The sequence below is a fragment of the Nothobranchius furzeri genome, chromosome 10 (genome assembly GCF_043380555.1).
Source record: "Nothobranchius furzeri strain GRZ-AD chromosome 10, NfurGRZ-RIMD1, whole genome shotgun sequence".
Classification (NCBI taxonomy): domain Eukaryota; kingdom Metazoa; phylum Chordata; class Actinopteri; order Cyprinodontiformes; family Nothobranchiidae; genus Nothobranchius; species Nothobranchius furzeri.
Genome location: NC_091750.1, coordinates 40,047,179 through 40,074,400, shown reverse-complemented (window position 1 = coordinate 40,074,400; position 27,222 = coordinate 40,047,179). Strand labels below are relative to the sequence as shown.

General features: G+C 46.9%; 3 protein-coding genes across 3 annotated transcripts; 1 reads left to right on the top strand and 2 right to left on the bottom strand.

Annotated features, from left to right (window-relative positions):
* Window positions 1–387: 387 nt before the first annotated feature.
* cnot6l (CCR4-NOT transcription complex, subunit 6-like) lies at window positions 388–7,435 on the bottom strand. Its single transcript, XM_015960216.3, has 12 exons — window positions 7,306–7,435; window positions 6,190–6,311; window positions 5,862–6,048; window positions 4,462–4,547; window positions 4,286–4,375; window positions 4,127–4,195; window positions 3,711–3,868; window positions 3,482–3,636; window positions 3,252–3,403; window positions 2,946–3,173; window positions 2,652–2,854; window positions 388–647 (listed from the first exon to the last, which is right to left on the bottom strand). Exons 2-12 carry the CDS (start codon window positions 6,299–6,301, stop codon window positions 426–428), a joined length of 1,662 nt encoding a protein of 553 aa, XP_015815702.2. The 5' UTR covers window positions 6,302–6,311; window positions 7,306–7,435; the 3' UTR covers window positions 388–425.
* A 272-nt stretch (window positions 7,436–7,707) lies between these two features.
* Window positions 7,708–22,520, top strand: mrpl1 (mitochondrial ribosomal protein L1). The gene is made up of 9 exons (XM_015960217.3): window positions 7,708–7,971; window positions 9,398–9,506; window positions 9,634–9,901; window positions 11,191–11,274; window positions 11,957–12,028; window positions 14,626–14,737; window positions 14,812–14,912; window positions 15,297–15,378; window positions 22,363–22,520. Exons 1-9 carry the CDS (start codon window positions 7,941–7,943, stop codon window positions 22,464–22,466), a joined length of 963 nt encoding a protein of 320 aa, XP_015815703.1. The 5' UTR covers window positions 7,708–7,940; the 3' UTR covers window positions 22,467–22,520.
* A 294-nt stretch (window positions 22,521–22,814) lies between these two features.
* On the bottom strand, window positions 22,815–24,284 carry LOC139072041 (uncharacterized). Its single transcript, XM_070555229.1, has 4 exons — window positions 24,275–24,284; window positions 23,975–24,172; window positions 23,759–23,920; window positions 22,815–23,704 (listed from the first exon to the last, which is right to left on the bottom strand). The coding sequence occupies exons 1-4, from the start codon at window positions 24,282–24,284 to the stop codon at window positions 23,040–23,042; spliced, it is 1,035 nt and encodes a 344-aa protein (XP_070411330.1). The 3' UTR covers window positions 22,815–23,039.
* Window positions 24,285–27,222: the final 2,938 nt, after the last annotated feature.

Genomic DNA, 27,222 nt, shown 5'->3' with positions numbered 1-27,222 from the left:
TTCGAGCAGGAAGAGAATTTCTCACCACTAATTTAATATTTAAAATATTTATTTAATAAATGTGTGAAAAAAACCAAAGTGGAACAACAAACAGGTCATGTGATCTAAAACGGTTGTTTTTCGTTGGTTTTGGCAGAATCTACCAGCTGTCATGATCTAAGGCAAAACAGCAACATGGAGATTAGAGATTAACTTCTTCATCCCAACATTTGGTATCGAGCTCGTCCGGGGCGGGGCGGGGGGGGGGGGGGGGGGTAACGAATGTGAAAAAGAGCAACAAACAGGCGAATACTTCACTAATAGGTGTGTGTGTGTGTGGAGGGGGTGAACTGTACAGGGTCCTGTATAAAGGTCAGAGGATGGTGATGGGGGGATGTTTAAAAGCCGGGGGGTGGGGGTGGGGTGGGGGGATCTCTCAGGCTGCACTACCTGTGGACCGGCAGGTGCAGCCCATTGAGGGGGTTCAGCGGGTGGGGCAGGGGTGGGTGCAGCTCCAGCTGGGCCAGCAGGGAGAAGTGGTCCGAGGGGATGTGGGGGTGGGGGCAGCCAGTGATGCTGTTGTCTATCAGCCAATGGCTATTCAGCGGCCCCATGACCCCCAAAACACTCATATGTGTCTTGGAGAAGAAGATGTAGTCGATGACCCCCTGCAGAGAGGAAAACACCATCAGTCTGGCTTATCTACATCCTTGTGGCTCCCCCTAGTGGCACACAGGAAGAATTTACAGCTGGTGACAAATTTAGGCTGGATTAGAGCTGCTCCATTCACTCACCATTATGTCAAGAACCAAACCCAGAGTTCACATTTTAAATAACACACTTCTGTCGCACCAGAACTTCTGCAGATTACCATAAGAGACATTTTAAAAAGGGACTTTCAACCCTCGTCAACCCGTCACTGGACACCGCTGAGCGTGTGGAATAAGACCAAAAGGATCAAGGCATTTATCAAAATGGTTGTCACATGCTGCCCGTGTGTTGTGCTGTCCTTCTGCCACCTTCACCTTTAGTGACCTTTTAAAACACTGAGATGTTTCAAGGAAGCATCAAGAATTAGAAATGTACGAAACACTGAAAGTGTCCAAATGATAAGGTTTGAAATGAAAACCTAAACGACTAATGAAATATTTTCACACTTATACAACCAGGAGAATGTAGAAGAACCAAGAGGACACGGTAGAACCAGGAGAACGTAGAAGAACCAAGAGGACACGGTAGAACCAGGAGAATGTAGAAGAACCAAGAGGACACGGTAGAACCACGAGAATGTAGAAGAACCAAGAGGACACGGTAGAACCAGGAGAATGTAGAAGAACCAAGAGGACACGGTAGAACCAGGAGAATGTAGAAGAACCAAGAGGACACGGTAGAACCAGGAGAACGTAGAAGAACCAAGAGGACACGGTAGAACCAGGAGAATGTAGAAGAACCAAGAGGACACGGTAGAACCAGGAGAACGTAGAAGAACCAAGAGGACACAGTAGAACCAGGAGAACGTAGAAGAACCAAGAGGACACGGTAGAACCAGGAGAACGTAGAAGAACCAAGAGGACACGGTAGAACCACGAGAATGTAGAAGAACCAAGAGGACACGGTAGAACCAGGAGAATGTAGAAGAACCAAGAGGACACGGTAGAACCAGGAGAACGTAGAAGAACCAAGAGGACACGGTAGAACCAGGAGAACATAGAAGAACCAAGAGGACACGGTAGAACCAGGAGAACGTAGAAGAACCAAGAGGACACGGTAGAACCAGGAGAACGTAGAAGAACCAAGAGAACACGGTAGAACCAGGAGAATGTAGAAGAACCAAGAGGACACGGTAGAACCAGGAGAATGTAGAAGAACCAAGAGAACACAGTAGAACCAGGGGAACGTAGAAGAACCAAGAGGACACGGTAGAACCAGGAGAACGTAGAAGAACCAAGAGGACACGGTAGAACTAGGGCAATGTAGAAGAACCAAGAGGACACGGTAGAACCAGGAGAACGTAGAAGACCCAAGAGGACACGGTAGAGCCAGGAAAATGTAGAAGAACCAAGAGGACACGGTAGAACCAGGAGAACGTAGAAGACCCAAGAGGACACGGTAGAACCAGGAGAATGTAGAAGAACCAAGAGGACACGGTAGAACCAGGAGAATAGAGAAGAACCAAGAGGACACGGTAGAACCAGGAGAACGTAGAAGACCCAAGAGGACACGGTAGAACCAGGAGAATGTAGAAGAACCAAGAGGACACGGTAGAACCAGGAGAATGTAGAAGAACCAAGAGGACACGGTAGAACCAGGGGAATGTAGAAGAACCAAGAGGGCACGGTAGAACCAGGAGAACGTAGAAGAACCAAGAGGGCACGGTAGAACCAGGAGAAAGTAGAAGAACCAAGAGGACACGGTAGAACCAGGAGAATGTAGAAGACCCAAGAGGACACGGTAGAACCAGGAGAATGTAGAAGAACCAAGAGGACACGGTAGAACCAGGGGAATGTAGAAGAACCAAGAGGGCACGGTAGAACCAGGAGAACGTAGAAGAACCAAGAGGGCACGGTAGAACCAGGAGAACGTAGAAGAACCAAGAGGACACGGTAGAACCAGGAGAACATGGACATGGTAGGACCAGGAGAAGATAGAAGAACCAAGAGGACGTTGGGTACCTTGAAGTCATACGTGTAGTTGGTGTAAGGCATCAGGTTGCTGTCGTAGGCGCTCTTCAGCTGGAAGCTGTGTGTGATGCTGCCGCTGGAGTTCCCGTTCTTGCCGTTGCAGCTGAAGTTGGTCAGACACTCGTTGTAGCGCAGCTCCTTAAAGTCCTTGTGGTTTTCAGCCACTCCTCCGTTGCTCAGGTACTCCACCACACCTGGATCCAAGAACAGGAGCGTTTTACTGGAAAAGCAACAATCAAGAAGCTCTGGTTGTAGGAGGAGCAACGGAACTCCCTACGGCTGTACCGGAGTCGGGCAGCGAGTTGAGGTCAGCACACAGAACGATGGGGATGGAGGAGGGGTCGGAGGTTGGCGAGCCCGTCGTAACAGAGTCCGAAGCTCTCTCAGCGATGCTCTTCAGCTCCGACAGGAACATCATGGTCTGGATCAGCTTGACGTCTGAGAACTCTGGGTCCCAGTGCATGTGGGCGTTGGCCACCAGGATCAGCTGCCTCTCCTGCGGCGGCTTCATGCCTCACAACACAAACAGGAAATTAGGAGATGTCCTTTAATCACCTGGAGGTGGTTGTCACGGTGACTGCCTGTCCTTACCAGCAGAGAACATGTCCTTGTTGACCTCCAGTAGAACAGCCACTCCGATGTTGTCTTTGGTCATGACTCTGTTCAGCATGACCTCTGACCCCTCCGAGTTGGCCATGGCCACCTGATTGAACTCCACCGTGTGTTTCTGCACCAACGAGAACCTGCAGAGAGTTCACATCCACATCAGAGATTCAGGTTCCCATGCAGCGTTCCCGGCGCTCCGAGGCTCCTGAACTTACTTCTCTGTCTTGAAGAAGATGGCACAGCCGTCCACGTGCTTCCTCTCCTGCTCCGAAACCAGTTTGGCACGAGACTTGGGACAGAAGTAGCCGTCGTAGCCACGGTCCCGTAGCGTTTCCAGAAACAGCGTGTAGTACTGCTCCGTCTCCACCTCCTGCAGGAGCAGATCTCCATCAGGACGTTTAACGGGAAAGTCCGGAGGAAAAGGTGGAGCCTGTGCGTGTTTACCTGAAGGCTGATGATGTCGGCGTCACAGCTGGTGATTTCCTCCATGATGCCTTTCTTGCGGTACTCCCAGCTTAAGGCCCAGGACGGACAGTAGCCGTACAGCTGCCGCGTGGCGTACTTGTCACACAGCACGTTGTAGCACATGACCGTGAACACCGCTGGAACACAAACGCTCGCTTAATGACTCCGGAAAAGCACCGACGGTTCGGGTTTATTTTATGACTCAGACGGGTTTCATATGAATCCAAACGAGTTTCCGACTTCATCTTTTGAAAACGACAGATTTAATTGTGAGAACTAAAAGCGAGGCCAGCCCCCTAAAGAGATGGATCTTCTGCTTTCTCAACCAAAATAGAATAAAAGCATAAAAACATCAAACGTGCTCGGTGAGCTGGTTGGTTTCCATGGAAACGCACCTGTGGGAATCATCTGGTCTCGCTCTTTCAGAGTGATCCACGGTCTCTGAGGGAGCTGCTCCGGGTGAACTGGAAACAGGGAAGACAATGACGGATCAGAGCTCGTTTATCCGGACCTACCTGTGAGAACACACCTGCAGCTTTAGAACGCTGGAGAACCTGCTAGATTGTCGAGCATGTAGTTCAAAAGCTTTCTGGTTCCGTCGGGCTCCTGGTAGATGTTGAGGATGTCCTGGGACAAAGGATTTCCTGCCACAGAACCAAACAGGTGAGTTCTCCTCCTAATCCATGAAGTCAGCATCCATAACCGTTAAGCTGCTGATGGAGCGTCTCACCTTTGAGCCCGAGGGTTTGGAGCTGGAAAAGCCGCCCGAGTTCATAAGGCAGGACTCGTAGAAGATTGTTGTTCAAAAGCAATTCCCTGCAAGGAGAAGAAGCTTCAACAACCTCTCATGGTGGCATCCTTCACGTCTAACGCTCGTGTTCAGGGTCACGCAGGACATGAATTATAATGTCGTTTTGCTGATTTAGAAGTTCTTGCAGAACTTGAGTCCAGACTTCAAACATCTGTTTATGACGTGTTATTCATCATTTTTAACTTGTTCATTTAAAACCATTTTCATCCGCTCATACGGAGTCGGGTCGCGGGGCAGCAGCCCGAGTCGGGAGGCCCACACTGCCCTCTCCCGAGCCACTTGCCCACCTACTGAACTTCTCTGGAATTGATAAGGAACTGGATCGATGGACAGAATCGACAAGGTTGTTGTTATTGATAAAAACTGATCAAATCCCACCGCTAGATACACATGCCCGAAAAACCTCACCAGGAGGCGTCCTGACCAGGCGCCCGAGCCACCTCAGCTGGCTGGGGAGGGTGTGTGCGTGCATGTGTGTGTGCACGCGCGTGCATGTGTGTGTGTATGTGTGTGTTTGCGTGCGTGTGTGTGTGTGTATGTGTGTCTGTGCATGTGTGTGTGAGTGCGTGCGTGCGTATGTGTGTCTATGTGTGTGTATGTGTGTCTGTGCATGTGTGTGTGTGTATGTGCATGTGTGCGTATGTGTGTGTATGTATGTCTGTGCATGTGTGTGTGTGTGCATGTGTGTGTGTCTATGTGTATGTATGCAGAGACACACAGACACACACACAGACACACACTGCAGCACTCCCCACGTCCGTCCTTACAGACAGGTGTGTGTGTGTGTGTGTGTCTGTGCATGTGTGCATGTGCATGTGTGCGTATGTGTGTGTATGTATGTCTGTGCATGTGTGTGTGAGTGCGTGCGTATGTGTGTGTATGTGTGTCTGTGCATGTGTGTGTGTGCATGTGCATGTGTGCGTATGTGTGTGTATGTATGTCTGTGCATGTGTGTGTGTGTGTGCATGTGTGTGTGTGTGTGTGCATGTGTGTGTGTCTATGTGTATGTATGCACAGACACACACACACACACACACACTGCAGCACCCCCCACGTCCGTCCTTACAGACAGGTGTGTGTGTGCGTATGTGTGTGTGCGTGCGTGTGTGTGTGTGTGTGTGTGTGTGTGTGTACGCACACGTGGGAGGGTCTCACCTTTCTCACCCTTGACCTGTGTTCATGTCTGACTGGTTTAATCACCTGATTCAGGGTTTTAAATGACCGCTTTAGCATCAGTTCGGTTGAAACTGTCGGACACGACGGACGACCCCACCCACACTGCAGCTGAGTTAAAGGTCAGGGGTCAGAACTCCACCCACCTGAGAGTAACCATGTTGCCCAGTTCGGCGGGCAGACTTCGGAGCTTATTGGATGACAGGTTCAGGTAGACCAGGTTGGGCAGCTTGGCGATGTCCGGTGGGATACGAGTCAGGTTGTTGTCGTTGATGTGGAGCGCCGTCAGGTGGGTGAGGGTCCATAACGAGCTGCTCAGGCTCCGCACCCTTCCTGTGTAGGTGGCGGAGCTTCATTTTACTAACATTTCTGAACACAGTGGGCCAAACTGACCCCGACACTGAAAACATGGACAAGACTTTCTCTGGATATAACGTCCAGAGTGTGTTTTACTGGAAGTAAATGCAGACTGACCAGAGATCTCCAGCTCAGCCCAGTGAGACTTCTTCCCACCAGCCGCCTCCTCAGCTGACATGATGGTGTAACATCTGCGGGGATCTAGGGGGTCATATTTCTCCTTTGGCATTCCTGTTAATCTGCAGGACAAACCAGGAGCACGAGTTATCGTGGCAATCGTAAAAGAAAACACCAACTTTTATTTCAAGCACTAAAAAAATGTGGAAAACAAGAGAAGAACAATTTATAAGAAACTCAAAGGTTTAAAAAAAAGCTCGAGGCGTTTTTTAGTTAATGATGACGGAAGCAAACTGCTCATTTTTCTCAGGAGGTTTCACCTGCTGAGGAGCAACAAAACCACTGAAACCAGAACAAACCAGCAGAACATTTGATCAGTGATTACAGTTTTAATCAGAAGTTATCCACATAAAGAAAAGTCATCCAGAGGACTTCCTGCACTTGTAGGATGATCGTCGTAGAACCTCATCTTTAAACGTTCCTGTGGATCTACAGCCTGATTACTTCAGAATGGTGAGTTACAGCAAATACGTTCAGGGCCTTTGGGTGAGGTGGGTTCAGGCGCAGCAGGTCACAAGTGTCTGCAGACACCATCACAACTCCAACAGGTCATGTTGCCTCAGGAGCTGAAAGAGGGCCGTGTGTGTGTGTGTGTGTGTGTGTGTGTGTGTGTGTGTGTGTGTGTGTGTGTGTGTGTGTGTGTGTGTGTGTGTGTGTGTGTGTGTGTGTTGGAAAGTATGCAGCAGTGACAACTGCTCAGGCAGCTGAGGGACGAGTGTCCAAACATAGCTGTGGTGTCAAAAGTGACAAGAGGACAGGCCCGCTCACCAGCTGCTGGCACACCTGACACCAAGGTAAACACGCGCTCCGATTCGACACCTTCCACGGATGTCAGCGACACATTTACCTATGCAGCAAAGACCGGTCACGGTAACCGACCAGCGCTCCCGAAGCACGGGGCTGGAGTAAGTCAGCCAGCGGCGGCTGGGCGCATGCTCCCCGGGCTCCAGGGGCTTAGGGTGGGGGACACGACCGGACAAGGACCGAGTCGGGCTCTAAGCTGGTTTAGCGCCGAGCCGCCCGGGCGAACCGGCTCTAGATACAAAACGTGTTTACCTTCATCCGGGGGCTGTAGAAGGGAACTGGCAGCGACATGCAGGCGCGGGTTCAACCCTGAACGTCTCGGAAACAGAAGGAAGAACAACAAACGCGGCTTCCGCTCGTTACCGACAGTCCAGAGCGCGGTCGTGCACGCGCCTACTAGCTTCTTAGCATAAATCCCAAACGAAACTTTACAAATATGCTCATTTATTAATTGTTAATAAGTGACACATATTACGCTAAAGTTTGATACTAAACATGTGAAGGACACGTGCTAGCTGGTTAAACTCGTCATCTGTGACGTGTAGCTGACGTCACTTTATTTGACAAAAACCCGATGCAAAAACCAGAGATTCGGCATTATTTTTATTTGTTTATCTTATGCTTGCAATTCATTCATTTTGCCACTTTACACGATTTTAACATCAACATTTACTTCTAATCACACCTTAAAACAAATACTGAACTCGATCATTTAAATCAGTGAATCTTTAACATTAGATGAGATTTTAGAAACGTTTTTAAACGGTTTCCTGTAATGTAAACTGGTTAAGTTAGAGCCGACCTTTTAAAAATAAATATGTGTGTTTGTGCGGAACCATTGAGCGAACTGCTGTTTTTACACGGACAACGGACCACCAGAAGCAGACATGGCAACCTGCTCGCGGGCAGCTTGGAAAGGTCAGTGAAATTAGTTTCTCATCCAGGAAAAACGGTAAATTCATGAATGTTATTTTTTTGTTTCCGGTTGGGTTATTTTCTGTAGATTAGCGTTTTAGCTGCCCTGCTATCTGTTTCCGGTTAGTGTGTCCTGAGCCTAAACGCTCACAGAGGTTACGGAAACATGTTTTCCATCAACGTGTGGTTGCAAACTGGAGCCCCTCTGTTATGCTAATTAACTTTAGCTCACATCGTTTTCAGGAAGGTGAAAAAGTCTAACTTTTCTAGCGTCTTCTCCTGTGTTTACCCACCTGTCCGTCAGTCACATGTAACTACCATCATTTTGGCAAATATCCCACCTAGGCTCCCGTGTCTGTCTGAAACACAGGAGTCCTGATGGTTGAACCCCCCTCTGTCCGTGCGGCTCGCGCTGCTTTTTACACCTTTAGTGGTGTTGGACACGTGTTTACGGTGGGTTAACCGGGGTTAATGGTCAAACCAGTTGTTACCTGTAACCCTACTCCTCCGGTGTGGCCCTGGCCACCCTTTTGGGGAGCCACTGCTATTATTGTAACCTCCAACCACTAAAAACAACAAATAAAGGAAACATGTGTTTCCAGAACTATGCAGCGTACAGTAAGAGACACGAACGTACTGCGTACATCTGGTATTGAACACACACACTGAGTATTGCATTGGTGGTGTTGTGTACCAGGATAATGCCAGTACCAGTTAAACTGGGGAATCCTACACTTGCTGCTGAGGGGATGAATGACCTACGGTAGCGTTCAGTTCTACATCTGGGATGCCTGTAAAGGAGCTGTCCATGGTCTCCACAGTGGGGGCGGGGAGGGGCTTTTTAAGGGGGAGGTCATCTTCCCCAGCATCCTCCTTTCACACCTCTCCTCAGCTGCATCCAGTGGGTGACCCAGTATGGAACAAACTGGTCCAGATTAGACCCGTTTATAAGGTTTTAATTAATTAAAACTTGTTTACATGTTAAAAGAAAGCTGTGATTGGTAGTAGTCTTGGTCTTAAACCAAGAAGCTACCTTGAAAACTTTAAATCGAGCCTAAATGTCCATTTTTGAGGGCATTTTTCAGCTGTTGGAGTGAATTTAGAGCCAACATCAAGCTTCTGAGAGGTGCGCGAGCGGCCACCCTCATCAAACCTTCTTTCATCAAGCTTTAGCTTCAAGTTAAACAGGACCCGGGGGTCTTTTGTTCCTTTGATGATTTATTATTTACACCTTATTTTGAACAGAAGACGTTGTACGGCAGCCAAAGAAGCTGCTGTATCATTTGAGCTGCTACTTACTCAGAAATGCAGTTTTTAAATGTGTAAAAAGTTGCTAGAATATGAAGTGTTTCATGTTAGGAGGATGACACAGAAACAGAGGTTAAATCTCAGGATTAGATGTAAATAAACCCTTGTGTGTTTAATCCAGCTTTAGCAGGATGTCGGAGGCAGCTGCTGAGTTCCAGCGCTCCGGGTTATGCTGCTGCATCGCAGACCGCACCGAAGAGTTCACCCATCAGGACTTTTGCTGCGTTTAAGTAAGTTCACATCCAGTGTTTTCTTTTTGCTTCAAGCCAGCCTGGTCGGTGTTTGCTGCTGAATACATATGTTTTTCTGCATGACCCAATCCTTCCTCGGCCTAACTCCCCTCCTGCTGATTGTCAGGGCGCTAAAGAAACGCAAGTCAGAGGATGCAAAGAAGGAGGTGAAGAAAGAGTGGAGGGTCATCGATGACACAGGCAGACACAAGCCTTATGGGAAGACGGCGTGGGCTCCCGTAGACGATGTGTACATTAAGAAGTTTTATCCCAGAAGCGTCCACAGTGCAGCTTCTGCCATCGACATGCTGAAGAGGTTCCAGGAGTTGGACTTCACTCCGTCCAACCAGCCCGTTTATGTCAACCTGAAGCTGGACATGCAACTGGAGAAAAAGGTGACGGTAAAAGTTTTAGTCACCTGTGGTTGTTCTACATGAACTCTGGTTCTCTGCTGCTGGAGGACCAGATTCTCTTTTCTTCATAGCTTTTGATGAGTTTTGTTTCTCGAAGGTTCTTCTTGGAGTTTTCGTATCAGAGTTTTTTTATATCCGCCACAGATCTCTCTGAAGAACTCACAACATTGACGGCTTCAGCACTGCTGTGCCACTCTGTGGATTTTCTCTTATTTGTTTAGCAAAAGCACTTCCTTTCATTCCTCCACCTCACCCACAAGTACCTCAACTTCTGCGTCTGTGGAAAAGCACTTCCTTGATCTGCGGTCGCCATCATTAATGGTGGAGCGCTGCAGCGAGCCGGCTTATGTATATGCATGAGATCCTCAAGACGCTTTGCATTGACCATTTATGGCAGAAAGTGGGCGTGGTGAGGGTGGGATGTGGCTCAGAAACAGCTAAGAACCTTTCTAGGTAGAGTGATTTAGAAAGCGGAGAGTGCATGCAGCTGTGTGTACTCCATGTTTTATAGATCGCATACCTACTTGGCGTAAGTACATTTTTTTTGCTGAGCTGAAGTACGGTTTTAGTACGGATTCTAGTAACGTTTTATAGATGAGACCCCTGAGGCGTCTGAGTCTTTGTACGCTGAGCAGTTCAGTCAGCTAAAAACGCTGTGACACATCACAGGGCTGCAGACGGTCCTCCGAGAGCATCTCTGTCTCCTCATTGGTTTCCATAGAGCCAACGCTCCCACATGTAGGAAGTCATCAATTTCACAGAGATTCAGGTTTCAAATGCTGCAAGATAACCGTTATCCAGTAGGGATGCACCGATACGATACTGGTATCGGTATCTGTATCGGTGCCGATGCAGTATCGGTAAAAGTTAACAGATACCAGTAACTGATACCAATGCAGTTGCTTGAAAGTGACTTCACTGTAACTTGTCATTTCTGTTCACCTAATATTTTAGTTTTGTGATCACTTATATTACTTTTTATCTACCTCACAGTCTTTTCCTATTGAAAACAGAGAAGAAAATAAAGGCTGTATTGCAATTCATTGCATTTTTTTGTGTGGTAGAAGTATCTGTATCGGTATCGGCGAGTACTCAGATCCAAGTATCGGTTTAGAAACAAGTGGTATCGTTGCATCGCTATTATCTAGTGTGGCGTTTGACTGACGTTCCCTCCTTCATGTTTTCCTCCCAAGCTTTGATCTTCCTGCAGCTTGCTGACTGTTCCCAACAACAACAACAACAAACATCCTTCCTGTTTCTGTCTCCCACAGAAAAAAGTCGACCCGTTTGTCAGCGTCGTTCACTTACCACACCCCTTCAGGACAGACCCCAACAAAGTTTTAGTTTTCACCGAGGTAAACACTTTCCTCTCCCAACCCGCACTTCATCTTCGCAACCGCCGTGTGTGTGTGTGTGTGTGTGTGTATGTATACATACATATGTATGTATGTATAAACACACACACATATATATACATATATACATATATATATATATAAATATATATAGGTATGTGTGTGTGTATACATACATATATATGTCTGTATAAATGTATGTCTGTGTATATATATATATATATATATATATATATATATATATATATATATATATATATATATATATATATACAGACATACATTTATACAGACATATATATGTATGTATACACACACACATACCTATATATATATATATATATATATATATATATATATATATACAGACATACATATATACAGACATATATATGTATGTATACACACACATACCTATATATATTTATATATATATATGTATATATGTATATATATGTGTGTGTGTTTATACATACATACATATATATATATATATACACACACACGATTGTGTGTTTCTGCTGTTGATGAATTGGGCGTGTCCCTTGTCCGTTGTTGGTGTTGCCCCCGGCTGCTGTTGTGATTAAATGATTTCTATTCATACCACGTGTCACACATAGTGTGATTATTTTAGATAATTCACCTAAGCCAGGTTGAAAGACCCCTCCCTCCATCTCTGCAGGACCCGAAGCAGGCCACAGCTGCCCAGGAGAACGGAGCAACGATTGTTGGAGGAGCCGAGCTCGTTCAGCTGGTCAGTTCTTCAGTTAAGTTTTAATTTTAATTTCTGTTCTAAACAATCACAAAAATTATTACCGTAGTGACACGAATATAAGACGACTCCCCTTTCCAAGACTAATCTTCAGGAAAGGACAAAAAAAACAAATCACTGTTTAAATAAACTATTTTTATATAAAATTTGAGAACATGTACTGAGAAAAATACTATTTCAATGCTAACTATCAGAACTTTGCTGACGTGTGAAATCAAAAGTCAGATGAGGCTTTTGTTCAGATGCCCTCTGCCTCGCTGTACACTCTCATGCAGCTGCGGTCCCCGGTGCACCATCACATCCCCACACCTGCTGGCTCCTCCCAGAACATCATCCTCACTGCCTTCCAGTACATCCATGCATGTGATGTTTTACACCTCTGCTGAACTGGCCACCGTCGTTACTCTGCCTTAGTATGCTAACTTGCCCCACTAAAAGTCTACTCTGCTCTGGACTTCTCGGCTCCAGTTTTTACTCCTGTGGAGAATACTCAGCCTGGCGCCCTCTGCTGTTACGGGCGTGTAATGGTTAGACCCTGATTATATGGAGACCCCACATTTTAAAATTATTTTCAATGAAAAAAAACTGTAGCAATTAACACATATTAATTATGACCAATAAGATGTGATTTTCCGTATAAGTATGAAATATCAACCTGATTGATCTTTGAATGTGTGTGAATGTGTGTGTGAATGGATGAATGATACACTGTAGTGTAAAGCGCTTTGGAGTCCTTACTCTATACAAGTGCGGGTCATTTATCATTTACCAATGTTTAACCAGAAGATTCTAGGGTTCTTTGCTTCTTCAGGGACCATAAACACACTTCGTATTAATTCAGACAGAGTCAGGATGCAGTTTATAAAATTAATTTAATTATTTTTCCTAAACTAATAATTAATACATGACAAGATATGAATAATGTGAGGTGGTGTGGTGGAAGCTAGATGTTGTAGCAACTAGGGCTGGGCGATATGGCCTCAAATCTATATTGCGATATAATCTGAAGCATGTGCGGTAACGATATATGTTGCGATATGTTTTTCCCTCTGTTTATATATGTCAAAGTGACATGCTTTTAAATATCCTCATGTGGCAAATATATGCCACTTGAGGCATACAGGCCTCCTCCTCCACCCACTCCATGCTTGCAGTCACTGCCATTCTGTTGCCCCAATGTCAGCAGGGTGCACATCTTAGTGACGTCATGTGTTATCGTGATATCGCGGTATTGCGATATAGCCAAAAACTATATCGTTTCTACCTTATATCGTTTATATTGCCCACCCCTAGTAGCAACCGTTCTTTGTATCTGAGAGAAATTGTGAAATCTGGTGTAAAAGAATTTGTTGTTTGTTATAAACTAGAGAGTTGTTTATTAAAACAGCGTCAAACACAGTCTGTCGTGCCAAGTCTACGCACCCTTGGTGTGGAGGTCCTCGTTCGATCCGGGGGGGGGGGTCGATGGTCACTGCTGGTGGAGTGAACTCTGATATCAGGAACCCGTAGATAGCTCTGATAGGACCCGTCCAGTCTGAGATGCTTAAACTCCTCCGCTGGAGCAGGACCTCATCCTGACCCGGAGAAGGAATTCTACCCTTTTCTGTCTCAAGGTTTTACACGAACATGATGTAAAACCACAAAATCAGGAGGCTGAAAAGCTCATTATTAAAGAGCAAGTCACCCCCAAATCAACTTTTTTTTGCTGATAAACTATATAAATGTGTGTCTAATTGTGCTGTAGACACATGTGGTCAATAATTTGGTACTTCAGTGTATCTTAGTTAAAATTTAAATATTCTGCCTAAAACTGTCAGTGTTGCGCCGTCGTCAGGTAAAAACTCTGCACTGCATTGGAATTTAAATCTGCCACCGCTATTGGCTAAGAGGTATGCTATGATGTAAACTGGTACATTATGATGTCACAATGCTGTTGTGAGCCTGTGTGTGTGTGTATTTGTTAGCGGCTCCGCCCTCTCGGTCTGCCAGGCAACAGCATTTGTTGCGTTTTTCAAACATGAAAAGAGAGTGCAGTAAGTTTCTTGTAGGGGGTGACTTGCTCTTTAATGACTTCATAGGAAAAAGTTCTCAGCCCTTTATTTATTTATTTACTTTTAGCAAAATGCAGACATTTTGATCTGTAAAATAAAATTTGTTTGGACATTTTTATTCAAATTTTAGTAAAAAAAATCCTGTAAATCTTTAATGGAATGCTTGAATCAAGCATTACAACACTGACTTTAACGTGCGTGTGCGTGCGTGCATGTGTGTGTGTGTGTGTGTGTGTGTGTGTGTGTGTGTGTGTGTGTGTGTGTGTGTGTGTGTGTCACAAATCTTGATTTAATTAGGTTTTCTTACATTTTTTTTAATTTTCTTTATTTCTAACTAGACAGCCGTCTCTAGGAAAAACAAAATTATGGTGCCCTGAAGCTAACTGACCTTGTGCCCGTGGTTTACACACACACACACGCACGCACACACACACACACACATGTGCAGATGCCAGCAGACCTGTTGAAAATGGTGCAGGACATTTTTCTGTGTAAACGGAAAAAGCCGAAATGTTTTTTGGATTCCAGATTTTAGACGATGAGATTTCGGCTGATTTTTACGTCGCAACTCCCGAAGTTCTGCCGAAGCTGATTCTGCTGAAGAACAAACTGAGGAAGAAGTTCCCGAAGAGCAAAAGAGGTGAGACTCAAACGTGAAGTGGAGCTGAAATAACTCTGATGTTTCATTAATCCTGGATTACTCCTCACGCTCAGGCACGGTCGGCAACAACGTTCCCAAAATGCTGGCACTGTTCCGGACGGGTCACGAGTACCTGGTGGTGGACGAGTGCTTCGTACAGACCCAGGTCGCCACGGTGAGTCACCTTCAACAGCGACGCGTCATAGTTCAAGTGGTTTTTAATCTGATCAGATGTGTGATGTTTACCTGAGGGTTTGGGTTATTTATGAGTGAAACCACAAGTAAACACATTTATTTGTGCTTTAAAACAATGCACCAGTCGTTGGTGTGAATTGTGTAATTATTCCCAGGAGAAGTGAGGAAATAGTTTGGAGGTGCTGCTGATGCTAAATATTCTTCCTTCATCACACAGAAGAGTCATTTACAGTAAAAACAAGCTGTGAGATGTGGTTTTACTGGCCTTTAGGGTGTTTACATCATTTAGAATGAAATAAAACATGAAGGATGTATTATTAGCAAAGATCTAATAGTTATTGACCTTGCTCTCTCTCTCCTCTAGCTCGACCAGCCAGGTCAGCACATCTTCGCCAACCTGCAGACGATCCTGACCGACGTTTTTTCGCACCGGCCAGCTCACATGGGTACGCCCAACCAGACCCAGAGCTGCTGGGGCGCTTCTGCTTCTTCTGGACAGTAATGGTTATTTTCCAGCTGATTTAAAGGTGCATTATGTAGAAATGAAGTAAACACGACATCCTGTGGTCAAATCTGGTAACTACAACCACTCAAAACAACTCTGGAGCTTTTTGCTGGCTGTCGTCAGACTCCAATAGTCGGCGCCGCAGCATTAGCTCACAGGAGACACGCCCCCCCCCACTTGGCAGTCGTTACGACCCCCCCTCCTTTGTGTTGAAGGGAGAAACGCCGACAACCCAGCAGCTGGATATGAAACATGTTTCAGTGTATCCTTCCTCCCTAAATGACTGAAACAGACCCTTTGGGATTTTCTCACTATGTTCTTACATACTGCACCTTTAAGTCCCCTCCCTCCCATTCATGAAGTTTTCCGATTCTGAAATGCAAGTTTTAATATTCCTTTAAGCTTTTAAAATGTGAGCCATAAACAGGGCAAAAAGGAACAAAAGTTAAGCCTTTTAAACAGAATTGTTGCAAAAAGGAAATAAATTAGTTCAGGGGAACAAAACAGAAAGCTTGTCTATTTTTATCATGTCTATATTTACGCCTCTAATGGAAGAAGGCGGCGGCTCTTCTCGACTCGGATGCATCAAGTAGAGACGGATGTTTTTTATCCTTTTATCATTTTTGAACGTGTTGCTGCGTTTGAGGACGTCTCCGTCCTGATGAGACCGACCAACTGAGGACGCTTTAGCGTTTGAGGACGTCTCCGTCCTGATGAGACCGACCAGCTGAGGACGCTCTAACGTTTGAGGACGTCTCCATCCTGATGAGACCGACCAGCTGAGGACGCTCTAACGTTTGAGGACGTCTCCGTCCTGATGAGACCGACCAGCTGAGGACGCTTTAGCGTTTGAGGACGTCTCCGTCCTGATGAGACCGACCAGCTGAGGACGCTCTAACATTTGAGGACGTCTCCGTCCTGATGAGACCGACCAGCTGAGGACGCTCTAACATTTGAGGACGTCTCCGTCCTGATGAGACCGACCAGCTGAGGACGCTTTAGCGTTTGAGGACGTCTCCGTCCTGATGAGACCGACCAGCTGTGGACGCTTTAACTTTTGAGGACGTCTCCGTCCTGATGAGACCGACCAGCTGAGGACGCTCTAACATTTGAGGACGTCTCCGTCCTGATGAGACCGACCACCTGAGGACGCTCTAACGTTTGAGGACGTCTCTGTCCTGATGAGACAGACCAGCTGAGGACGCTTTAGCGTTTGAGGACGTCTCCGTCCTGATGAGACCGACCAGCTGAGGACGCTCTAACATTTGAGGACGTCTCCGTCCTGATGAGACCGACCACCTGAGGACGCTCTAACATTTGAGGACGTCTCCGTCCTGATGAGACCGACCAGCTGAGGACGCTTTAGCGTTTGAGGACGTCTCCGTCCTGATGAGACCGACCAGCTGTGGACGCTTTAACTTTTGAGGACGTCTCCGTCCTGATGAGACCGACCAGCTGAGGACGCTCTAACATTTGAGGACGTCTCCGTCCTGATGAGACCGACCACCTGAGGACGCTCTAACGTTTGAGGACGTCTCCGTCCTGATGAGACAGACCAGCTGAGGACGCTTTAGCGTTTGAGGACGTCTCCGTCCTGATGAGACAGACCACCTGAGGACGCTCTAACGTTTGAGGACGTCTCCGTCCTGATGAGACAGACCAGCTGAGGAAGCTTTAGCGTTTGAGGACGTCTCCGTCCTGATGAGACAGACCACCTGAGGACGCTCTAACGTTTGAGGACGTCTCCGTCCTGATGAGACCGACCAGCTGAGGACGCTCTAACATTTGAGGACGTCTCCGTCCTGATGAGACAGACCAGCTGAGGACGCTCTAACGTTTGAGGACGTCTCCGTCCTGATGAGACCGACCAGCTGAGGACGCTCTAACATTTGAGGACGTCTCCGTCCTGATGAGACCGACCAGCTGAGGACGCTCTAACGTTTGAGGACGTCTCCGTCCTGATGAGACCGACCAGCTGAGGACGCTTTAGCGTTTGAGGACGTCTCCGTCCTGATGAGACCGACCAGCTGAGGACGCTCTAACATTTGAGGACGTCTCCGTCCTGATGAGACCGACCAGCTGAGGACGCTTTAGCGTTTGAGGACGTCTCCGTCCTGATGAGACCGACCAGCTGTGGACGCTTTAACTTTTGAGGACGTCTCCGTCCTGATGAGACCGACCAGCTGAGGACGCTCTAACATTTGAGGACGTCTCCGTCCTGATGAGACCGACCACCTGAGGACGCTCTAACGTTTGAGGACGTCTCCGTCCTGATGAGACAGACCAGCTGAGGACGCTTTAGCGTTTGAGGACGTCTCCGTCCTGATGAGACAGACCACCTGAGGACGCTCTAACGTTTGAGGACGTCTCCGTCCTGATGAGACAGACCAGCTGAGGAAGCTTTAGCGTTTGAGGACGTCTCCGTCCTGATGAGACAGACCACCTGAGGACGCTCTAACGTTTGAGGACGTCTCCGTCCTGATGAGACCGACCAGCTGAGGACGCTCTAACATTTGAGGACGTCTCCGTCCTGATGAGACAGACCAGCTGAGGACGCTCTAACGTTTGAGGACGTCTCCGTCCTGATGAGACAGACCAGCTGAGGACGCTCTAACATTTGAGGACGTCTCCGTCCTGATGAGACCGACCAGCTGAGGACGCTCTAACATTTGAGGACGTCTCCGTCCTGATGAGACCGACCAGCTGAGGACGCTCTAACGTTTGAGGACGTCTCCGTCCTGATGAGACCGACCAGCTGAGGACGCTTTAGCGTTTGAGGACGTCTCCGTCCTGATGAGACCGACCAGCTGAGGACGCTCTAACATTTGAGGACGTCTCCGTCCTGATGAGACCGACCACCTGAGGACGCTCTAAAGTTTGAGGACGTCTCCGTCCTGATGAGACCGACCAGCTGAGGACGCTCTAACGTTTGAGGACGTCTCCGTCCTGATGAGACCGACCAGCTGAGGACGCTTTAGCGTTTGAGGATGTCTCCGTCCTGATGAGACCGACCAGCTGAGGACGCTCTAACGTTTGAGGACGTCTCCGTCCTGATGAGACCGACCAGCTGAGGACACTCTAACGTTTGAGGACGTCTCCGTCCTGATGAGACCGACCAGCTGAGGACGCTTTAGCGTTTGAGGACGTCTCCGTCCTGATGAGACCGACCAGCTGAGGACGCTTTAGCGCTTGAGGACGTCTCCGTCCTGATGAGACCGACCAGCTGTGGACGCTTTAACTTTTGAGGACGTCTCCGTCCTGATGAGACCGACCAGCTGAGGACGCTTTAGCACTTGAGGACGTCTCCGTCCTGATGAGACCGACCAGCTGAGGACGCTTTAGCACTTGAGGACGTCTCCGTCCTGATGAGACCGACCAGCTGTGGACGCTTTAGCGTTTGAGGACGTCTCCGTCCTGATGAGACCGACCAGCTGTGGACGCTTTAACTTTTGAGGACGTCTCCGTCCTGATGAGACCGACCAGCTGAGGACGCTTTAGCACTTGAGGACGTCTCCGTCCTGATGAGACCGACCAGCTGAGGACGCTTTAGCACTTGAGGACGTCTCCGTCCTGATGAGACCGACCAGCTGTGGACGCTTTAGCGTTTGAGGACGTCTCCGTCCTGATGAGACCGACCAGCTGTGGACGCTTTAACTTTTGAGGACGTCTCCGTCCTGATGAGACCGACCAGCTGAGGACGCTCTAACGTTTGAGGACGTCTCCGTCCTGATGAGACCGACCAGCTGAGGACGCTTTAGCGTTTGAGGACGTCTCCGTCCTGATGAGACCGACCAGCTGAGGACGCTTTAGCGTTTGAGGACGTCTCCGTCCTGATGAGACCGACCACCTGAGGACGCTCTAACGTTTGAGGACGTCTCCGTCCTGATGAGACCGACCAGCTGAGGACGCTTTAGCGTTTGAGGACGTCTCCGTCCTGATGAGACCGACCAGCTGAGGACGCTTTAGCGTTTGAGGACGTCTCCGTCCTGATGAGACCGACCACCTGAGGACGCTCTAACGTTTGAGGACGTCTCCGTCCTGATGAGACCGACCAGCTGAGGACGCTCTAACGTTTAAGGACGTCTCCGTCCTGATGAGACCGACCAGCTGAGGACGCTCTAACGTTTGAGGACGTCTCCGTCCTGATGAGACCGACCAGCTGAGGACGCTCTAACGTTTGAGGATGTCTCCGTCCTGATGAGACCGACCAGCTGAGGACGCTTTAGCGTTTGAGGACGTCTCCGTCCTGATGAGACCGACCAGCTGAGGACGCTCTAACGTTTAAGGACGTCTCCGTCCTGATGAGACCGACCAGCTGAGGACGCTCTAACGTTTGAGGACGTCTCCGTCCTGATGAGACCGACCAGCTGAGGACGCTTTAACGTTTGAGGACGTCTCCGTCCTGATGAGACCGACCAGCTGAGGACGCTTTAGCGTCGACGTTCCTGCTAACACAAGCATCTCTGATTAGTCGCGTCTCCTTTTTGCTCCTGTGAGCCATACAGTCTCCTTTATTAGGGCTTCCTGTTATTTCTGACGTCCATCAACCGACTTCCTTCACGAGTGGAAATATCAACATAAATGTATAAAAGTGCCTTTAAACCACATAAATGAGATTGAGAGTCTTCAGGTGTGTTTGCTGCCCTGATAAACGGAGCAGGACCTTATTTTGGGTGGTTCAATCCTTCCTCCGCTTCAGCAGCAGCGATGAAGACCAGTGGAGATGATCCTGGAGAGACGCGTTAAACGTCCTGGTTCATCAGCAACGAGCTCTTCGGTCCCGTCAGCAGAGACGCTCTTTGAGTTTGTGCCAGCATCTCCGCGGCTGGAGAGAGAGTATAATTACGTCTGCAGGCGGGAGCATCAGGACTTGTTTTTGTTCATGTCTTCTGAAAAGTGGTTTGGGCTGGAGCTGATGGCCGCTGTGTAGGCAGAAACAAAAGGAAACCCTGCAGATTAGAGCTGAAAACGCAGGAAACAAATGTGGAAACGCAGCGTGTGGGTGAGACGAAGACAAAACCCCCGGGGGTGGGAAAAGTCAAATCCTGATGAATAATCAACAGGATGCTGAGACTCAGTCTAAAGCAAGTTTGTGTCGGAATAAAACAAAAACCAGCTGCTCAACGTTCCTGTTTTCTTACGGATTCTTTCCCGACGATGAAGTTGGTTTAAGGGTTAGGGCTCTGGATGTTGTAGGCTGTTCCGCTGGACTAGCGGGTCGGGTGGTGGAAGAGAGAAAGATGAATGAGAAGATAACAGTGGAGCTGACGGCAGTAAGGAGGATTATTTTCCCAGGGAGAAAAAAGGACAGTGGGTGGATACGAGCTCCTGAACGTTTAACATCGGGCTGGGCGATGGGGCCCTGGGCACAATCACAATATACACTATAGATGGATGTGGTCTTCCTGTACACCTACAGGGGATCACACTCCTGAGCCTCCCTGGTAAGGTCTATTCAGGGTTCTGGAGAGGAGGGTCCGGCGGATTGTCCAACCTCGGATTCAGGAGGAACTATATGGTTTTGGTCCTGGCCGTGGAACACTGGACCAGCTTTGTACCCTTAGGGGATCCTGGAGGGTACGTGGGACTTCGCCCAACCAGTCTACATGTGTTTGTGGATTTGGAGAAGGTGTTTGACCGCGTCCCTCGGGGGGCCCTGTGGGGGGTACTCTGGGAGTATGGGGTACCAGGTCCTCTGATACGGGCTGTTCGGTCCCTGTATGACCGGTGTCAGAGCTCGGTCTGCATTGCCGGCAGTAAGTCGGGCTCGCTCCCAGTGAGAGTTGGACTCCGCCAAGGCTGCCCTTTGTCACCGATTCTGCTCATAACCTTTATGGACAGGATTTCTAGGCGCAGCCAAGGTGTGGAGGGAAAGCTGGAGCATGAGATCAACAGGTGGATGGGTGCTGCGTCTGCAGTGATGCGGGCGTTGTACCGGTCCGTCGTGGTGAAGAGAGAGCTGAGTCAGAAGGCGAAGCTCTCGATTTACCGGTCAATCTACGTTCCTACCCTCACCTATGGTCATGAGCTTTGGGTAGTGACGCGCGTCTCTTCTGGTGGTCGGTTCTGACCTGGTTCTGACGGTGATCTGAGCTCCAGAAATCCACATTTAATTTTTTAAACCCCTCCATGGGTCTCCAGAGTGGACCTCCCTGACCCGGTTGTGACCGATGTGGGCTTCTCAGCTGCAGAAACGCCCTCAGGCACGGAGATAGAGGCGTTGTTCCTCTGATCTGGAAACCCGTGGACTCGATGTGCAGACAGGCTGGAGTAGGCGCAGCCTTCACACACTCTAGTTTATCAACATGAACACAACCCAACACTAGTAAACACACACTGACTGGATCACATGACCTCTCTACCCTAAAACTAGCCTCTCCACACTGAGCTGAGGCAGCCTAGCTTCTAAGTCCCTTTGGTTACGTCAGAGTTCACATTTAGAAAGAGAAAGGAACTTTTTACTAGAAAACTGCTGTTATGTGTTTAAAACCAAATATCCAAAATAAGCTTTTCTAATAGGATTTTTTAGACAACGTTTTGTATGAATTGGAAAAAAAACCCCTGTAATTTGTTGTTTAAAGAGACGAAGGCATAGCGAGGAGAAAGGTTTTGGTTCTACAAACAGACACTAGGGGGTGCTCAAAGCAAGCCAAACAGCCTGATCTCCTTAAATATAAAGTTCCGTTTTAAAAGCTGCACTGAAGATGAACACATGAACCAGATACAGAAATAACCCGAATAATCATAATAATCAGGCTCCAGATGATAAATTAAATCTGTTTCTAATGTAAACCTTGTTGATTCTCTTTGATAACTCAGAATAAAAACGATGAGTTTAGAGCTAGTAAAGGTTCTGGTTCCTGTTGGACATCTGGGATGTTTTAACCCACATATCTGATACCAATCCTTGTTCTCCTCCCATCAGGACCCTTCGTGGAGCGAGCGATCCTCACCAGTAAAACCAGTGAAGCCGTCTGGTTCCACAGCCAAGATGTTTTACCCAACGTTGCTCAGACGGACAAGGAATGAAACGCTTGTGTCGCTGTAAATAAAGCAAATGCTGAATAAAGTTTTAGTTCAGGACCTCCTGAGAATCACAAAAGTTCATCTAATCAACCAAACCAGAACAATGTAAAGGTGTTTGAGTTTTGAAGCCTGAAGGTCACCCGAGTGGACAGACATACCTTTTAAAGCTTTTTACTGCGGGAGAAGTTTTTAAGTTGGATTTTAAATTCAGATGAGTGGAACCTAGGTCACATCAAAGTAAACGTCTGCGTGGAGTTGCGTGTCTCCCCATGCACGCGTGGGTTTCCTCTGGGTACTCCGGTTTCCCCCACAGATCATCACATGCCCTATAGGTTATAAGTCGCTTTGGATAAAAGCGTCTGCTAAATCAATAAACGTAAACATCCTTAGTGAAAGAATAGTTTAGTGGCTCGGTGTGAAAGTGTGTGCAGTACAGCTAAATAAAGTACTTTTATTTTGTTAACGATTAAGCCTGTCTGGAGTCCGGTTGTAATTCAGCCATCCGACCTCCAGGAGGCAGTGCTCAACATGATTCTGCAGCCTGCTGCTCCTAAACCTGATGATGTAGAGCTTTCTTTATTTCAGTAGTTTACCTGAAGCCTGAATAAACCTGACGATGTAGACTTTTCTACATTTCAGTAGTTTACCTGAAGCCTGAGTAAACCTGACGATGTAGACTTTTCTACATTTCAGTAGTTTACCTGAAGCCTGAGTAAACCTGACGATGTAGACTTTACTACATTTCAGTAGTTTACCTGAAGCCTGAGTAAACCTGACGATGTAGACTTTTCTACATTTCAGTAGTTTACCTGAAGCCTGAGTAAACCTGACGATGTAGACTTTTCTACATTTCAGTAGTTTACCTGAAGCCTGAGTAAACCTGACGATGTAGACTTTTCTACATTTCAGTAGTTTACCTGAAGCCTGAGTAAACCTGACGATGTAGACTTTACTACATTTCAGTAGTTTACCTGAAGCCTGAGTAAACCTGACGATGTAGACTTTTCTACATTTCAGTAGTTTACCTGAAGCCTGAGTAAACCTGACGATGTAGACTTTTCTACATTTCAGTAGTTTACCTGAAGCCTGAGTAAACCTGACGATGTAGACTTTTCTACATTTCAGTAGTTTACCTGAAGCCTGAGTAAACCTGACGATGTAGACTTTTCTACATTTCAGTAGTTTACCTGAAGCCTGAGTAAACCTGACGATGTAGACTTTTCTACATTTCAGTAGTTTACCTGAAGCCTGAGTAAACCTGACGATGTAGACTTTACTACATTTCAGTAGTTTACCTGAAGCCTGAGTAAACCTGACGATGTAGACTTTTCTACATTTCAGTAGTTTACCTGAAGCCTGAGTAAACCTGACGATGTAGACTTTTCTACATTTCAGTAGTTTACCTGAAGCCTGAGTAAACCTGACGATGTAGACTTTTCTACATTTCAGTAGTTTACCTGAAGCCTGAGTAAACCTGACGATGTAGACTTTTCTAAATTTCAGTAGTTTACCTGAAGCCTGAGTAAACCTGATGATGTAGACTTTTCTGCATTTCAGTAGTTTACCTGAAGCCTGAGTTAACCTGATGATGTAGACTTTTCTACATTTCAGTAGTTTACCTGAAGCCTGAGTAAACCTGATGTAGAGCTTTCTACATTTCAGTAGTTTACCTGAAGCCTGAGTAAACCTGAGTGACGATGTAGACTTTTCTACATTTCAGTAGTTTACCTGAAGCCTGAGTAAACCTGACGATGTAGACTACTACATTTCAGTAGTTTACCTGAAGCCTGAGTAAACCTGATGATGTAGACTTTTCTGCATTTCAGTAGTTTACCTGAAGCCTGAGTAAACCTGATGTAGAGCTTTCTACATTTCAGTAGTTTACCTGAAGCCTGAGTAAACCTGATGTAGAGCTTTCTACATTTCAGTAGTTTACCTGAAGCCTGAGTTAACCTGATGATGTAGACTTTTCTACATTTCAGTAGTTTACCTGAAGCCTGAGTAAACCTGATATAGAGCTTTCTACATTTCAGTAGTTTACCTGAAGCCTGAGTAAACCTGACGATGTAGACTTTTCTACATTTCAGTAGTTTACCTGAAGCCTGAGTAAACCTGACGATGTAGACTTTTCTACATTTCAGTAGTTTACCTGAAGACTGAGTAAACCTGACGATGTAGACTACTACATTTCAGTAGTTTACCTGAAGCCTGAGTAAACCTGATGATGTAGACTTTTCTGCATTTCAGTAGTTTACCTGAAGCCTGAGTAAACCTGACGATGTAGACTTTTCTACATTTCAGTAGTTTACCTGAAGCCTGAGTAAACCTGACGATGTAGACTTTTCTACATTTCAGTAGTTTACCTGAAGACTGAGTAAACCTGACGATGTAGACTACTACATTTCAGTAGTTTACCTGAAGCCTGAGTAAACCTGATGATGTAGACTTTTCTGCATTTCAGTAGTTTACCTGAAGCCTGAGTTAACCTGATGATGTAGACTTTTCTACATTTCAGTAGTTTACCTGAAGCCTGAGTAAACCTGATGTAGAGCTTTCTACATTTCAGTAGTTTACCTGAAGCCTGAGTAAACCTGAGTGACGATGTAGACTTTTCTACATTTCAGTAGTTTACCTGAAGCCTGAGTAAACCTGACGATGTAGACTACTACATTTCAGTAGTTTACCTGAAGCCTGAGTAAACCTGATGATGTAGACTTTTCTGCATTTCAGTAGTTTACCTGAAGCCTGAGTTAACCTGATGATGTAGACTTTTCTACATTTCAGTAGTTTACCTGAAGCCTGAGTAAACCTGATGTAGAGCTTTCTACATTTCAGTAGTTTACCTGAAGCCTGAGTAAACCTGATGTAGAGCTTTCTACATTTCAGTAGTTTACCTGAAGCCTGAGTTAACCTGATGATGTAGACTTTTCTACATTTCAGTAGTTTACCTGAAGCCTGAGTAAACCTGATATAGAGCTTTCTACATTTCAGTAGTTTACCTGAAGCCTGAGTTAACCTGATGATGCAGACTTTTCTACATTTCAGTAGTTTACCTGAAGCCTGAGTTAACCTGATGATGCAGACTTTTCTACATTTCAGTAGTTTACCTGAAGCCTGAGTAAACCTGCAGCAAAAGCCTCGGTTCGTTTCTCCTGAGGGAAAAATAAATGGTTCATCTTCAGAATTGAGCATGCATTTAGATTCTTACTCCTCACAAATAATCATTTAATGTTTTCATTTGTGAAACTATAAAAAATAAATGTTTAACTAGTTATTTGAACGTTGACCTAACACTAAGTTAGCAGTAGGTCAAAGTTCACCTGATCCTGCCCTACCTCCCACACCGCCACCAGCAGTTATAAATAGCTGCAGGAAGCTGAAACTGATTCTGATCTGTGTTTTGGACCGAGTGCAGATGAGCTTTCTGCCATGTGACAGTGAGGAATCTTGTTCCGGTTAAACATCCCTGCCATCCCTCAGCAGCTCAGAGTGGTACGGCTCGGTGCCGCTCCGTTTGGCTGACCTGAAACCATCAGCATGAGTCGGTCCGTCACAGAAACACCAACGCTTCCGTTTTAGAACTAAAACTGGAAGGTTTTCATGTTTTAATGGTGACAGGGACTTAAGGTCCCACCCTGGAACCAGAGGATTTGAGCCCCAACTGTTGCAGGGCTTGTGCACTTGGGCAAGGCACGTCACCCTCCTGCTGCTGGTGGTTGGAGGGACTGGTGGTGCCTGGATGGCAGCTTTACTACCTGTGTCAGTGGCCGTGTTCGAGATGAGCCAGTTCTGCGCAGATTCGATCACCGGTGATCGGTGAGCAGTGCATGCCGGTTAGATTTGTGTGTGACTTGACGCCGACTTGCTCTGACGTCATGCATACGTAGGCAACGATAACCTCGTGAGATCGAGGAGGCCGCAGATTTTGGAGCAAGGCGCTGCAGTTGCTCTCCACCGGCTGCAAAACCTAGAGGATGACGGGAAACGCCTGGCTCTCACCTGATCTTAGATCTGATTGGTTCACATTTTGATCCGAACATCCGGTGGTAGAACATGAAATGTTAGTTGGTCACATGTATTCTGTAAATCATGTTACGTTGATGATGACAACTATATAAGCCATAAGGAGAAATGTAATTTGTGTTCTATGTCAAGTTTCCTATGAGCACACTGAACCTACAGCTGATAACCTTTACTTATTATTACAGTCATGTCTTCATATACAATATATGATATCCATGAGCACGTGAGGATGTGTTCCAGCTGCTAACAGGCACCACAATTAAAATGACAAATTAAACAAGTGTGAACTCTAACGCGATATCTTCGTCCGTCGTCACCCGTGAGCTACACATGTAGGAAAATCTGTCCAACTTAAACTCCCGACTTTCAGCCACTCCCCCTTTTGCGTCAGTCTGCTCTCGTCTGTTTTCCATTTATAGTTACAAACGTGAGTTATGTCTATTGGGTTTCTGGAAGTCTACGATGTAGCGCCTGTCTCTTTAAAACACGCCCCTATCTGAACATGTGCTCTGATTGGTGAGATTGTTTTAAGATAACAGCCTTTTTTTTTGACTCTACCTATCAACCTATGAGGCAGGCCTTCTGGTCACCAGTTAGGCTCCTCCTCCTCATGCTGGTCACCAGTTAGGCCCCTCCCCCTCACGCTGGTCACCAGTTAGGCTCCTCCCCCTCACGCTGGTCACCAGTTAGGCTCCTCCCCCTCACTCTGGTCACCAGTTAGGCTCCTCCCCCTCAT

Coding starts and splice junctions, on each gene's coding strand:
- cnot6l (XM_015960216.3), bottom strand. CDS start 6,301: ATGCCAAAGGAGAAATATGACCCCCTAGATCCCCGCAGATGTTACACC. Junction 4,548..5,861: donor GGCAACATGGTTACTCTCAG/GTGGGTGGAGTT, acceptor TTCTCCTTGCAG/GGAATTGCTTTTGAACAACA. Junction 648..2,651: donor ACTACACGTATGACTTCAAG/GTACCCAACGTC, acceptor TCCTCTCTGCAG/GGGGTCATCGACTACATCTT.
- mrpl1 (XM_015960217.3), top strand. CDS start 7,941: ATGGCAACCTGCTCGCGGGCAGCTTGGAAAG. Junction 11,275..11,956: donor AAGTTTTAGTTTTCACCGAG/GTAAACACTTTC, acceptor CCATCTCTGCAG/GACCCGAAGCAGGCCACAGC. Junction 14,913..15,296: donor TACAGACCCAGGTCGCCACG/GTGAGTCACCTT, acceptor TCTCTCCTCTAG/CTCGACCAGCCAGGTCAGCA.
- LOC139072041 (XM_070555229.1), bottom strand. Junction 23,921..23,974: donor CAGGTTTACTCAGGCTTCAG/GTAAACTACTGA, acceptor CTCAGGCTTCAG/GTAAACTACTGAAATGTAGA. Junction 23,705..23,758: donor CAGGTTTACTCAGGCTTCAG/GTAAACTACTGA, acceptor CTCAGGCTTCAG/GTAAACTACTGAAATGTAGA.